The 13,524-nt window shown below is 37.5% G+C and overlaps 1 protein-coding gene across 1 annotated transcript in view; it reads right to left on the bottom strand.

The window, feature by feature from the left end:
- LOC139124020 (activin receptor type-2B-like) overlaps nucleotides 1–12,953 on the bottom strand; it is a 40,692-nt gene extending 27,739 nt beyond the window's left edge. Inside the window, exon 1 of the mRNA XM_070690153.1 lies at nucleotides 12,159–12,953. Coding sequence (XP_070546254.1) covers nucleotides 12,159–12,216 — 58 coding nt within the window. The 5' untranslated portion in view covers nucleotides 12,217–12,953. The remainder of the gene's footprint in view (nucleotides 1–12,158) is intronic.
- Nucleotides 12,954–13,524: the final 571 nt, after the last annotated feature.

Here is a 13,524-nt window from a genome sequence, read left to right as displayed (position 1 = left end):
AGTGTTGAGCATTGCCTTGTGATGTTTTACCAATAGAAAAAGTTTTCAGACCAAAGTGTTGAGAATTGCCTTGTGATGTTTTACCAATAGAAAAAAGTTTTAAGACCAAAGTGTTGAGAATTGCATATACAGTTTGGTTAACATTATCCACACTGTACAATGAAATACATGTATCTCTGTTGTCGGCTTTACAGCGATGAGTGGAAAATCTTATGATTGACATGTCATAAGCGGTGAATGACCCTGGTTTTCAGGCCATCAATGCATATGGATCACAAACAGAAATCTGCAAGACAAATATGACATGCATGCCCAAGGGATGGCTTACTTTGGTGGATAATACACATACAACACAACTACAACATCAAGTATCCACATGTAACGACCCACAAAAAAAAAAAAAACATTTCTATAAACCTATATTACAAATGCTGGTTATTTAGTCTTTACTCAGTGAGTGTCAATTTTAATTAAATGATTGACAAATGGCTTACAAACTAGGAATTCTATGATGCATGTACACACAAGACTGTTCTCATTTTTTTGTTGAGCTTGTCATTTCCCAGGCACAAAACAAACACTGGTCAAACCAGGCACTAATCCATAGGTGGGGTCCGTAAAGCACCATGAGTTTCTACATGTGTGAATTTGGCTTGTCCAGGGCTACAATCTGGGTTGGACTAGCGTTCTTGTAAATTGACCCTAGATTAATGAGACAACCTGGGATTAAAAAGACTTAGAGCTAGTACCAGCCAGGTTAAAACACTCACTGTACATATGTATTTATCACAAACTGCACTTGTCCCAAGTTGGACCATCAGTATCAGGATTTGACTTCCCTTCACAAAAACTCAGCACTACTATAGTACCAGAATGCACTCATCATAGTTTTAACACTGAAACAAGTCCTGGGTTGTAGGTAACTGGCGTATCATTGCAGGGAGGACAACCCTTTCTTGACAGAGCCCCCTTCAAAGGGCTTGGGGTCAAGCTGGACAAGACCTTAGTTGTACACTCAGTGGTACACCATTGCAGGGAGGACAAATATTTCTTGACAGAGCCCCTTCAGTGGGCTTGCTTCAGACTGGGCACGTCCTGGGTTATACCCATGCTGGTACACCATTGCAAGGGGGACAACCCTATCTTGATAGAGCCGCACAGTACAGTGTCTTGCTCATGGCTACAACAAAATGCTTGAGTCAAAAACTCACCTCTGAGTGAGTCTGCAACTCCGGGCACACGTAAGTCTCAAAGTCACTATCCATTCATTGTAACCCTGGTCCTACTGAGCCTCGATGACACCCTCCCCCACTCCCCTCCCAATCCCAAAACTTCTTACTCTGGGAATTCACTTTTCTGATAACAAAACACAACTATGTCTCTGCACAGACTCTGAATTGCATCTACAATGACTAACGCAGTCTAAAAGTTCATTCAATGAAACTATTCCTCAGTTTTGAATGTCTCTTAAAATGTATATATACAACACACCACATAGCTTTGACTAGTTGCACACACTGAAAAGACCTGATACATGTTGGTCATGGCGACCCCTTTCAGAAACTAGGCCTAAGGCGGTCAGAACTTTTAAACAAAGCTTATAGCTCACCCAGTCAGCGGTAACACTCACAAAATCTCTCTCTGGCAACAGAAAATGGTATCAGACTTTCTTGAGTGCTTCCTACAATTAGTGCACACTCAGTTGTTTGTAAGACAGGCAGCTCTATGGAAGGTACAGTCATTCAATACCTGACTAAAGTTACCCGCTACCATCAAGAGGGTCGACCAAAGTGGTTTGTACTTCTTGGAGAAGGGTGTGAACGTTACAGATGGTGGAGAGCACGTGGCGGCCAACCTATGCCTTTTTTTCACTGACATATCTGTGGAAAAATATTCTGAGTAAAATTCCATGATTTTGAAGTTTCAGGAGGCATATTTTCCCTCTCTGGTATACCACCTGATTCTACATGTAACTACTTGAAAGCAATAAAATCATTCATTAAACAATCAAAAGTTTCCGATTATAATTTTTGTTTTGCACATTGTGTAGGACATCAACCCAATCTGAACTTCAATTTGTCCTTGTTTCGTATTCAATAGCTCTTCAAAATGATACCGTTAAATATGATAGCACTTGGACCAAAGGAAAAACACTTGAAGAAGGGAGACACAATATTTTTCTGTAGAGCAGTACATTTGATAACGTTGCTTTGATAATGCAACAGCCAAACATGGACTTTACGGTGAAGCCAAGCTCAATCAAAAATCCAAACACAACTTATAAAACATTCAAGAACCAGTTTTTGTATAAAAAAACATAATCGATGACACGGCCTCACGAAACTTCTGACAAAGTACATTGTGCTGCAAAACATATCAGTTTCTCTTTGTCCAAACTAGAATGTATGATGAGTACTTTATAAATCTATTTCAGAATACAAAAGTAGAATACTGCCAGCACTCATCAATTTTGCTGTCTCTTCTTTCAAAGTGAAATACAAATTTTCATTTGAAAATGAATATTTCATGACAACCAGACGTTTTTTATTGTTCTCTTTGCTTTGAAACTACAGGTTTTGACATCAAAAGTACTTTAAAGCTCAGTATACAGACAAATTGTTTTTTATCTTGCGTAATCACTTCTCGTATAAATAATATTCTCCTGATTGGCCGATGGTACAAATTGAATAACACTGTCATGCCTTAACCCTTTTCCTGCCAGACAGTAATAACTGTATTACTTCCCCATCAGCCAAGTCAGTAAAAAGTGGTATTGAGCCAAAAACATGACGTATTTTCACCCGCTTGGCTTGGTATGTTATAGCATCTTTTGTCCAAAAAAAAATCAGTTTACAGTATTATGTTTTCAACAGCCTTCAAATGTACAGTATTATGTTAAAATAAATCATATGGAATACGTTGTGTTTCATTAATTTTAATCATCTTGACCTGGTGGTGAAATATGGACTTGGCAGGAAAAGGGTTAACCCATCATCAAATCTATTGAAAACAAAAGAAATGTACCAACACGTGAAAGGTGAATGGGTTAATACCAGATCATAGATGACAAGATACAGCTGATTTACAACAGCAACTAGCATTGTCAGACATATTTAGAATGAATGCTTCCTACATACGTACCGGGGTAGACATAGATCAATACATGGAAATACATACCGGTATATTCAATCAATCAATCTTGATTATCCCAATTTGGCAATTAGCATGGAAAAAGTAATCAATCAATCAATCGATCGATCAATCAATCAATCAATCGATCAATCATTCCTTATCATCCAGCGTTACGCAATTAGCATTGTGGCAGTGACAAACAAACATGTATACATCAATTACAAAACATTCTTTTGAATTCAGTACACAGACTCAATATTGGCTCGCAAAACTTTCCAGTATGTTTATAAATCGATGAGCCAATGAGATATCACCTGCTTTTCCTCATAGCAATTTGACATGTCATTGGCAAAAGGAAGTTTCTTTGGACTCAAGAAAATTACACTTTATCATGTACTTGATGCTATCAAGTAACAATCTGAACCACTTTTTACAAGGAAAGTTGTAACCCTCAGTCTACTGCACAATCATAATTTACAAAAACTGTATTACCATAATTCCCATCTTTCCACAGGAATACAGAATTGTTCAGGATAACAACAGTATTACTGTAAAACTACTATAGTATTACACCTGCCACAGCACTGCTTTTCCCTAAACGTATCAACATCACACAATCTACAACACAGGTTCAGTAAATCTACAGAATGCTGACATAGCACAAACATTTTTACCAGAAAGTCCTCCTATAGCACTAATTTTTTGTACACAATGACGCTGCCAATAAAACATGCCTGTCATTTATTATACTGGTACACATTTCCAAGAAAGTCTCTTAGTAGCAAACCAATGTATGTATCCATGCTAATAGATAACCCTATTATTATTCCATAAAAAGTAAAATAAATTTACCTTGAAAGCATTTTTTGTAAATTCCACTGGTAATGTAAGGGACCATGTCAGATTGTCACATTGGTTAAGGAAACAAAATTCCTTGGTTTAGATCAAACCCCCCACCCTCTAAACGAAAGTTCAAAAGTACAAAATGCTGACGTCTGATATATTGGTGTTTTCTTCCAACATTTTCACTGAGAATTATGTGCCTGGAGAAGACTATAATATTCAGTGCTGTTTGGCGACCATGAGAGTGAAATGACAAGGTGCATGTGCGGTTAAAGCAGGCAGATGCTCTGCAAATTTCAAAGTTACACTTTTCATCTTTACAGTTTGATGAATGAAAATTTCAGGACACAATTTTACAGTCATAAAATTGTGCTTGGGTGGTTTAACACGATAGAAAGACACAAACAGCTTTGATACAGTTACTGTAAAATTCATTGGTAGAAGTGTGCAGTTTTTTGTTAAGTGAACTTATGATCACAAGATAAAAGTGCGAGAGTGAAATTCACTAAATATATGGAGTTCAAACCCCCCCCCCCCACCACCCCCTATAAATGGACATTTCGCTTTTTGAACCTCTGCAACAAGCTGAGGCTTTCCAAATGATAAGTGCTGAAAAAGCAAACTGTCTTTCATATTGTTAAGGCGGCCCTGAATGCCATATATTTGCAGTGACAGGATATACCTCTCACAGTTAATGCTAACATTGATAAGATCTGATATTACAAGGAAATTATTTAACACTCTGGTAATCACGGTGACCAATCACCGCTTCCTGTATGTAACTGACTTATTGAAATGTTCGTGAGATTTGAAATAGAAGGCTACTGTATGACACGTTGCGTAACCAAATTTTCCATTCAAATGAGGAATGGGCAGATATTTATCACCAAAGAACTCTCAGTCTCTGTCTTGTCTTGTGTACTGCACTTTCTTTAGAACTTATGCAAATAGGTCTCAGTGTGTGATTTGTTGTTGAAGGAAAAATATAAGATAAATTGGAATTATGGCTATAGTGTATAATTTTTGCAGGTGAATTAAAACATCATTTGATTAGATTGAATATCAGCGATTCAATGCCACCAAAAAACAAACTGCAAATGTAAACATGGATTTCAGACTCAGAATAACGTAGAGGTGTGTTGGGTCGCAAAATATGACAACTAAGTGTTTGACCACTGATGGAAGTGCTGCATTCTGAAGAGTAATAGTACTGGACTTAAGTTTCAACCATTAGCAAGGTACTCAAACTTTTTTCGAAAATCGAATAACAACAGAAAAAGTGACACGAAGGATTTCACAGCCTGGGTTTTCGGTACTCATGGATGTAAGAGTTTTCATAACAAACGACAAGCAAAAACTACCATATGCAAAGTGAATCTGACTTGCGTACACTTAATGATACGCTGACAGTTGACTTTTTTCTCTGTTGCTAGATTACAGTTGTAGCTAAGTACACTTTAACACTTTGAGTGCTTTAATTTTTCCCACCAAAATTTTAGTGCAACATTTCATTGGCTACAGTTTTTCATCGAAATTTTGGCAAAAATCCGAAAAATTTTGACTGGGGTACATTTTATAAAGCAGGCGACAAAAGTTGTATCAATTATGATCAATTCAAGAGATACAGTGAAATTTAGGGGTACTGGGATGGCCTAATTATTGAGAAGGAAAAAAGTCTATGGTAATTATTGCATGAGAAGATTTTTCTCAAAATGAGAATTTTTTAGCAAACCATTCTCATTTCTGAGAACAAAACCTGCTGACCCAGAGGAAACCAAGACAGTTACCAGTATTTTCACAAAACTTGAGAATGTGAAGATCCTGACAACATAGCTACATAAACATGATTTTTACGGACTAAAGCTGCTATGACAGACCAACCTAAGTGGGTGAAAATATATATGGTGTTGGCTAAACACTGATTTCTACCTACTTGGCAAATGGGGAAGTGACACTTTCTGGCAGCACTAGGATGAATAGGGCAGTCAATCTTTGGCAACTTTCAGAAAATGGTAAGTGCTTGGGTCCCCAAATCATGCAGGTATGTTCTAAAAGCTCGGCATAAACCCTGCACTGACACAACATTTGTAAACTGCTGAGTCTGCAAATCACTGAGAAACTTACTCTTACATACTGTACAGTACTGAACACACAATGATTTGAAATAACTTCTTTTGACATATCGACAGAGGCGTTCAACTTTTGTCTGGGTAGGTTGGATGAAAATGTAATCCTCTTTTGAACTGTGTAATACTATTGTCTGTAATTCCCTGACGTCCAAAACTTGTTCATAACATTGACCAACCTCAAATCTAGTTCACAAAAGTGAATGATAATAGAGGCAAAACCCAGCTCTGTGTGTACACAAGACCCATGAAGGCCGTAACCAACTGTTCTGATGCAATCACGCACCACACTGCTAGAAATAACAACTTTCTTATAATTTTTCTCAACTCTACACAATGCTAACTTGATGAGTAGAGAATTAGAAAAATAAACTACTCTAAAATATTATGCATTAATGTATATCATTTGTTTTTCCAAAAAGTACTTGGAGAAATGCACAGAGAAGATTGCTTACTCTGTAGATTTGATGTTCATGTTCTGACATTTCAATGTTGCTACAACACAAACCGTAAATTTTCCCCAGTAGATTGTTGAAAATACTCATCACATTTGGATATGCAAATAACATAAACCTGATATGAACAGAGTTTAAAATCTGCTGTCTGTTTTAGGTGCTACAGGTAGTACAGGTCCACAGAAAGTCAGTTATACGTGCAAGCAGCACTTGTTGATGTGATATAGTGTCGATAATCTTCTCCACAAGATATGTAATTCATGAGATTGGGTGCGATTCACTGCAAGCAGCACTTGTCTTGCCGCCTATGAAACCCAAATCTTACATGACATACCTGCCTCAAGCAGGCATAATTATCTACTATTTGGCTTTTAATACGCAAAGACGATTTTCTCACAGCTATACAAATATGACAAAATATCTTGATTACCATCTTAACACACAAATATATCCTATGTAAATCACGATATCAGTAACACTGAAAGCTTCAAATTGTTTCTCTAACGGCAAAAGTCAATTCACTTGTAAATGAAAGGCAGTAAATTAGGGTTCACTTCCACATTAACCGGGTAATATTTCAATATTATGACACAAAGACAATTTTGTGTCAGAACCTGTACGCAGAAACCATAGCCACAGCTTCGGTAGAGAGTAGCCGATGTGAAAGATTCCATTTTCTGATCGCCGTACCAACAAATGCTTTCAAATGATTTCTATGAATGAACACAGTACTGATTGTAGCTACTTGTATGTACTTATACTTTAATGGTACAATAAACTATGTAGTACAATATGTCATCTTATTCAACTGGAGTTACATTTGTACATGTGCTTTTTCTGTGAAACTAGTGTACGACAATTTGTTACACACTGAATAATAATGCCCACTACACTCGCGTACATCAGCAGTGGTCAAGATCACCTCACTGGGCACAGAAACAATGCGCATACAGCTTAGGTAGTTCCGCAGCAGTCAAGTTCCCTCATCCAATGGACAAAAGTGTCCTACACCATGTCTTATCACTTTTTTCCACTTACCATGTGACAAAGTCTCAGCCAATCAGGATAAATCAAATGATACACGAGGTGAAATAAACTGTACTGACGCCATTCATGATGGCTGGGTTAGGTCATCATTTTGTCTTAATAGGGGATTTTCAACTTATTTGTTTTCGTATTTGATACTGTAGTCGTTTCAAGTGGTGTTTTAAACTATTTGGCAGGCATTCAAATCACACTACACCTTGCATTAATGAATACACACTTCTTTATCGTACCCCCTCAGTCCACATTTCCTGAAAGTAGGTCGATCCAGAGATAAATAGGAACAATACGGTTCTACCACACTGTGGAGACAGAAAGGTTAGATCATGTTTGTTTAACTTACCACAGCAGTACTCATTTTTAAGGTGTTATCTTGGCAATCATTCAAAATACTGGTACATCATCACATGACTAAACTGATTATTCACCAAAACATCGTAACATCAGTTTTTAAGACTCGTGACATATGTCACCCGATTCCTGCAAACTATCACATTCCCATTGGTTGAGTTCCTTTTACTCTTACATTGTAACTTTGGAAGGATCTTCAATTATTTTAGCCCTGTTTGTGGAATAACTTTCTGTTACACTCCCAAAATTCACCAAATAGTTGCCAAACATTCCACCACCATTTACCTGGCAACCACCTATTTTCTACAAGTTGTGTTTTGCTCTTTCCTTGATCTTTTCACAACAAAAACTTGGTACGACCATGATGTGTGGCACAGCAATGTTGGACATCTCTACATAAAAGAAGGTTTGGCAGGGCGATGGGATTGACTCAACCTAAACAATATTACTAAACCCCTATACTGCAAAGTTCATATTTTACCATTAGGTCAAGTTGGTTGAAATTAATGAAACATAACATCTCATATGTTGCATATTAACAAGAAACTGAATATTAGGCGGCTTCTGAAAACAAAGATACTGTAAACATGATATTGACAGACTAAGCTTCAATAGCATAACAAACTAAAATAGGTGAAATGCATATGGTTTTAGCTCAATACTGCTTTTTACAAATTATAGACTTGGTAGATAAGGAAGCGATACTGTTAGGCAGGGAAAGGGGCTAACTTGAAAACTGATATCAAACAATACACTGTGTACAGACAAAAATCACCCTGGATCACACTGAAAACTTCAAAACAATTTTTGTTCTCTAACTGCTAACAATTTTAAACACCTGAGAGTGATATATTGGTCTATCCCTTTAGACCTCAGTGGCATCAATGGGTCTCTGCACTGAACAGGGTGGTGTTAGGTTGAAAATAGGCTTTTACCAAGTCAGTATCTTGACATAAATAAAAGTCAACCGTTTGACCTTGAAAACAGTCCATTGTACCTAGAAACTTTTGAAACAACATTTAACTTCAAAACAAACACAGGACTTATAAACACTATATGCATCTTTTGATGAAAGGACCTGAACAACAGTCATTTTTTATTGTGACAATCAAAACTGACTTCAAGAAAGTACCTGGTTGATTGAAAATAATGTCACAGAGGAATCTGCAGTCAAGACGGCCAATCAGAGAGGCTGTTTCATGAAGTACCACATGCACTGTAACCCCACATTAACACTTTCCAGTCTGGTTCATCTGTTGCTATCATAATTCAGTTTTTCCACCCTTTCCCCACAATGGTTTGGCCCAAACCTATTGTCATACTTGGTGAGTGTGGAACTGTTTGAATAGAATTGGGGTGAACACGTTATGACTAGCAAAGTATGGCACATCAAATTTTTATAGAGTAACTGATCTGAAGACTCCCAAAAACATACATAACATGATATTCACAAGTTCTGTTACAACAATCACAGCTGGATGATTTTATTTCCTGACTTGAACTACCCATGATCAAATGGTGATGTTGCATACAGCATATGTCACAGTGATCTCCACGGTATCTTGATGTTCCATGTTCATTTGGAATTACATGACAGGGACTGAACTTGCAATTTAGCAAGCCTGGATCTTATATGCTGTCTTGGACTGACATGTGTTGTTGAAAATGTTCCATATCCATGATGACAAATCATCTTTTCTGCACTCATGAAAATTTGAAATGACTGTGTCCCCCACCCTCGCCATCTCCTCTTTGTATCAAATACACAACACAGTGGAAATGGTTTTCCCCTCAATTCAGTTGTAGCTGCTCTCATAACATCGGATTGAATCCATACATCTTTGCATAAAAATTCATTCTTTGTGGTGATCTGTGTACTCAGTTGAGTTTAGCCCAATGTGCTTCACTTTCATGACATCTCTAAAAGTTTGAAAAATCTAAGTTCAAGATAACCCTTGAAGGCTTGAGTAACTATAGTAAATATAATTTCCCTACTTCATAAATGACAATATATTTTCAAAGTATTGATAATGGAAAGATTTCATCCAATAAAATATAACTTTGGAAGATTAACTACTAGTTCAATGAAAATTTGGCAGATCAAGACCTGATAATATTGTTGATTCATACACTTGGAAAGAGGGACCTGATTTAATCATCAGTGACTGTAAACTGCTACAATGAAACACAGGTAAATCTTCGGTGATTCAACAATCAGCACCATGTTACCACTTGATAACTGACAAAGTTTTGTGGCTTTGAAGCTAATGCAAGTCAACAAGTGATTTTTGTTTATTTCAGGTGAAGCGGTGAAGTGCAAAGACAATATTTTGATGAGGTTTAGTGAATACTATAATGATCTTATATACTGAATATTTCATATCTGCAAATGTCAAATTCAACAGAAGGCAAAAATCTGGTGTTTTTATCAAGTATGTAGGCTACAAAATGACAAAATATGGTCATCTATGTACTTGTTCTATCGGCATTGTATCATGGACTTAATGTTATACATACATTTACATATATATCTCAGACAATAAAAGCAGATATTAACATTCATTGTGAAAAAACATGGTATTTTTAGATCACGGTCTTGAGCGTACACGGCCCCAATACCTTGCAGAGCAATTATCAAAAACTTCAAAATTAACACTTTCACATACCATCTGTGTTGTGTATAATTCTTTTTTTTTTCATAGCAAATAAGGCATGCACTTTAGAAATAAACAAACACAATCGGAATTTATTCTGGCTCACAATTTTGACAAAAATTACTGCTACAAGTGACCTACTTTCTAACATATGCTGCCTCTGCAACTTGTATACAAGCATGTTCTTTCTAACAGAAACTTTTTGCATGTATACTTTCCAAAAGTTTCTCTGTATTTTTATGAAAATAATATGCCTGCTGCTTCGTAAACATTCTCTCTCTCTCTCTCTCTCTCTCTCTCTCTCTCTCTCTCTCTCTCTCTCTCTCTCTCTCTCTCTCTCTCTCTCAGAACTTATCAATGATTGACACTTCTCATTCATACTTTCCTTTTACGTTGAATTTTGAAGTGTCATGCTCATGTGTCTCTGCAGATATGAGTAATTAAAACAACAAACTGTGGGTGTAATTTTGATGTCTCAAAAATAAACATCTATGTTCAGATAATTGTTCGTGGGTGATAAACAGGTGACATATCAGATCAAACACAACTTGTGGAAGATGTTGTGATCTGCAGGTCAGTCAAAATTGTGCTGAATTTCAACAATATTCATAGTAAATTTGTAAAAGCAAAAGAAAAGGGGCAAACATACCTAAAATTAGTGGTATGTGAAAACAAAATACAAATTACCAAATTCTTTAAGAAAGACCCCCATGCAATGCTAAAAATACAGCAGTAGTACAGATGTGTACCGATGTTTAAAATGTTTTTTTGATTCGATTTTGCTGGCTCGTTTTCAACAAATCATTTTACTGTTGATAAGGCAGTGGTTAAAGTCCTGTTGACTTCATGGTTGGTGCAAAGATCGGGGAAAAAACCCTCAGTCAGTGCAAATATTGTTGGCGTTTGGCAACACTTTCGCCAGCTTTTATTGGCTAATTTGTAGCCAAAGTAAAACTACACGAAGCCACACAGTTGCACGCACAGAATTACCACAAGTGGCATATATCCGTTTACACTTCTTCCGGTAGCCAATTTTACGCACTTTAAATATTATGTGTTGCGTTCCTGCCACTAAACGCCTGGAAAACACACTCCCGTTGGAAAGGATCATCGAAAGTGCTCACAGCGACAACGCGGCAAGCAAGTGACCACGGGAAGCCAACAGCAGTACCGAGGAACAAGCATGTAGTTCGATCGCTGGCATGACCCCCAGTTCGCCAAGGTCACAACGTATCAAAGCTAACCAAAACAACCACGCAATGAAGTGAAATACATTACACTGAATTGGTTTTTATAGCTAAAACACGACAATCTGTTGAAAAGCTGTGGGAAGCGCACGCTTACAACTTGTAATCCGTGAATCTGGCCGCTGCTTGCGAGCCTTACATTGTGACATCAACACGGTATATGTGCGTGACACAGTTTTTGTAAAAACGACGTTGGTTTTCGTTCAAGTTCGACCTTCCAAATCACGACACACTGCTAACTACCACAAAATCGATAACAACAGCAGAGAAGTAAATAGTACACTCGACTATAATTTGATTACTTACCTGAATAAATTATCGGAAGAAATAGGATAAAAACGATCTTTAAAAACCAACCCAACATGATGGACAGCGAATGAAGTTCAAATAAACGGGTTTTATCAAATACGCACTCCTCGCCAAGTTCACCAAAGAAACGGGCGTTCCATCCAGCTTGTAGTCCTAAATTTGGCAACAGAAGGGACTCCGTGAATCGTTTTTCCGTACTGCATCAGAAAATATTTGAAAAATCCCCGTGTTTGGGGTACACGGAAAGCGATAAAAAGTATGACACTGCAGCGGGCTTCGCCTGTTCATAATACCCAAAATGGCTGCTTTTATTTTCGACCACGGCACTCAGCCACACACATAACAAACATACCCGGATGTAATGTAACCTATGAACGTTGACCGTAGTGTCCTCCGCTCTGATTGGCCACACTTTATCCCGCGTTACGCACTAAAATTGCAGTTATTCCCAATAAAATGGATATCTTGCGGGGTGACTGGCGTATATCGCCAACAATATGTTAGTTTCATAATTTAAAAGTGACACGTTGGCCGAAATAGGGCATTCCACACAACAAAAGAGGGACCTTGACTTATCTTGTAAACAGCCAATGAAATGCTATGTTTGAAATTGCAATGATCTGGCGGATGATGGACAGGTTAGATTGTATCTAACTTTGGCTGTCTTCGCTGTTGAACTTCCTCCCTGAACTCTGAAATGGCCGTGAAGGTCAATGCACGACGTTGAAAAAAAGACCTTCCTATATTGATTGATGAGCCAGCTGAAGATTAAAATCGAGAGAAATGAACTCTTTTGTGTGAAAGAAATCCACAATAAACAATGGACAGAGATCAACGATGGCTTTCGTGCGTCACACGTTATTGATAGTTAAATTCTGTGGTTTGCCCGGAGAATTTTCTTCCATCAGGGGCTTGCAAGTAAACGCCACACATGCGTATATGTAATTTCGCGGGAAAACGCCGCAAACTAGACATTTTCCGAATTCAAAGACACATTAAAATCCGCCATTTCTTTCACACTTCGGCTTTCAACATCTGTTCCAGCTGAATTTTACTGAGCTTTTACTTTCTTTCTTTCTTTCTTTCTTTCTTTCTTTCTTTCTTTCTTTCTTTCTTTCTTTCTTTCTTTCTTTCTATCTGTCTTCCTTCTCTTTTCCACTATCATTAACTATTTCCAGGGGCTTGGGGATCATTTCTCTTGGTTGTAGTGATGCATGGGAGAGAGAAGGGGCGGGGCGCTTCCTGTAATTTCCTCTCACATCCCCAAGAGTCTCTTCGGAGAGTCCGTATGATGAAAGTACGAAACAAACTTTAGAAGTTCGTCTTATTCTCTTCGACAAAATTACCCTCACAGGAAATGTTT

This window comes from Ptychodera flava (assembly GCF_041260155.1).
Source record: "Ptychodera flava strain L36383 chromosome 23 unlocalized genomic scaffold, AS_Pfla_20210202 Scaffold_23__1_contigs__length_28996876_pilon, whole genome shotgun sequence".
Taxonomy (NCBI): domain Eukaryota; kingdom Metazoa; phylum Hemichordata; class Enteropneusta; family Ptychoderidae; genus Ptychodera; species Ptychodera flava.
This window is presented reverse-complemented; position numbering and strand designations above follow the sequence as displayed.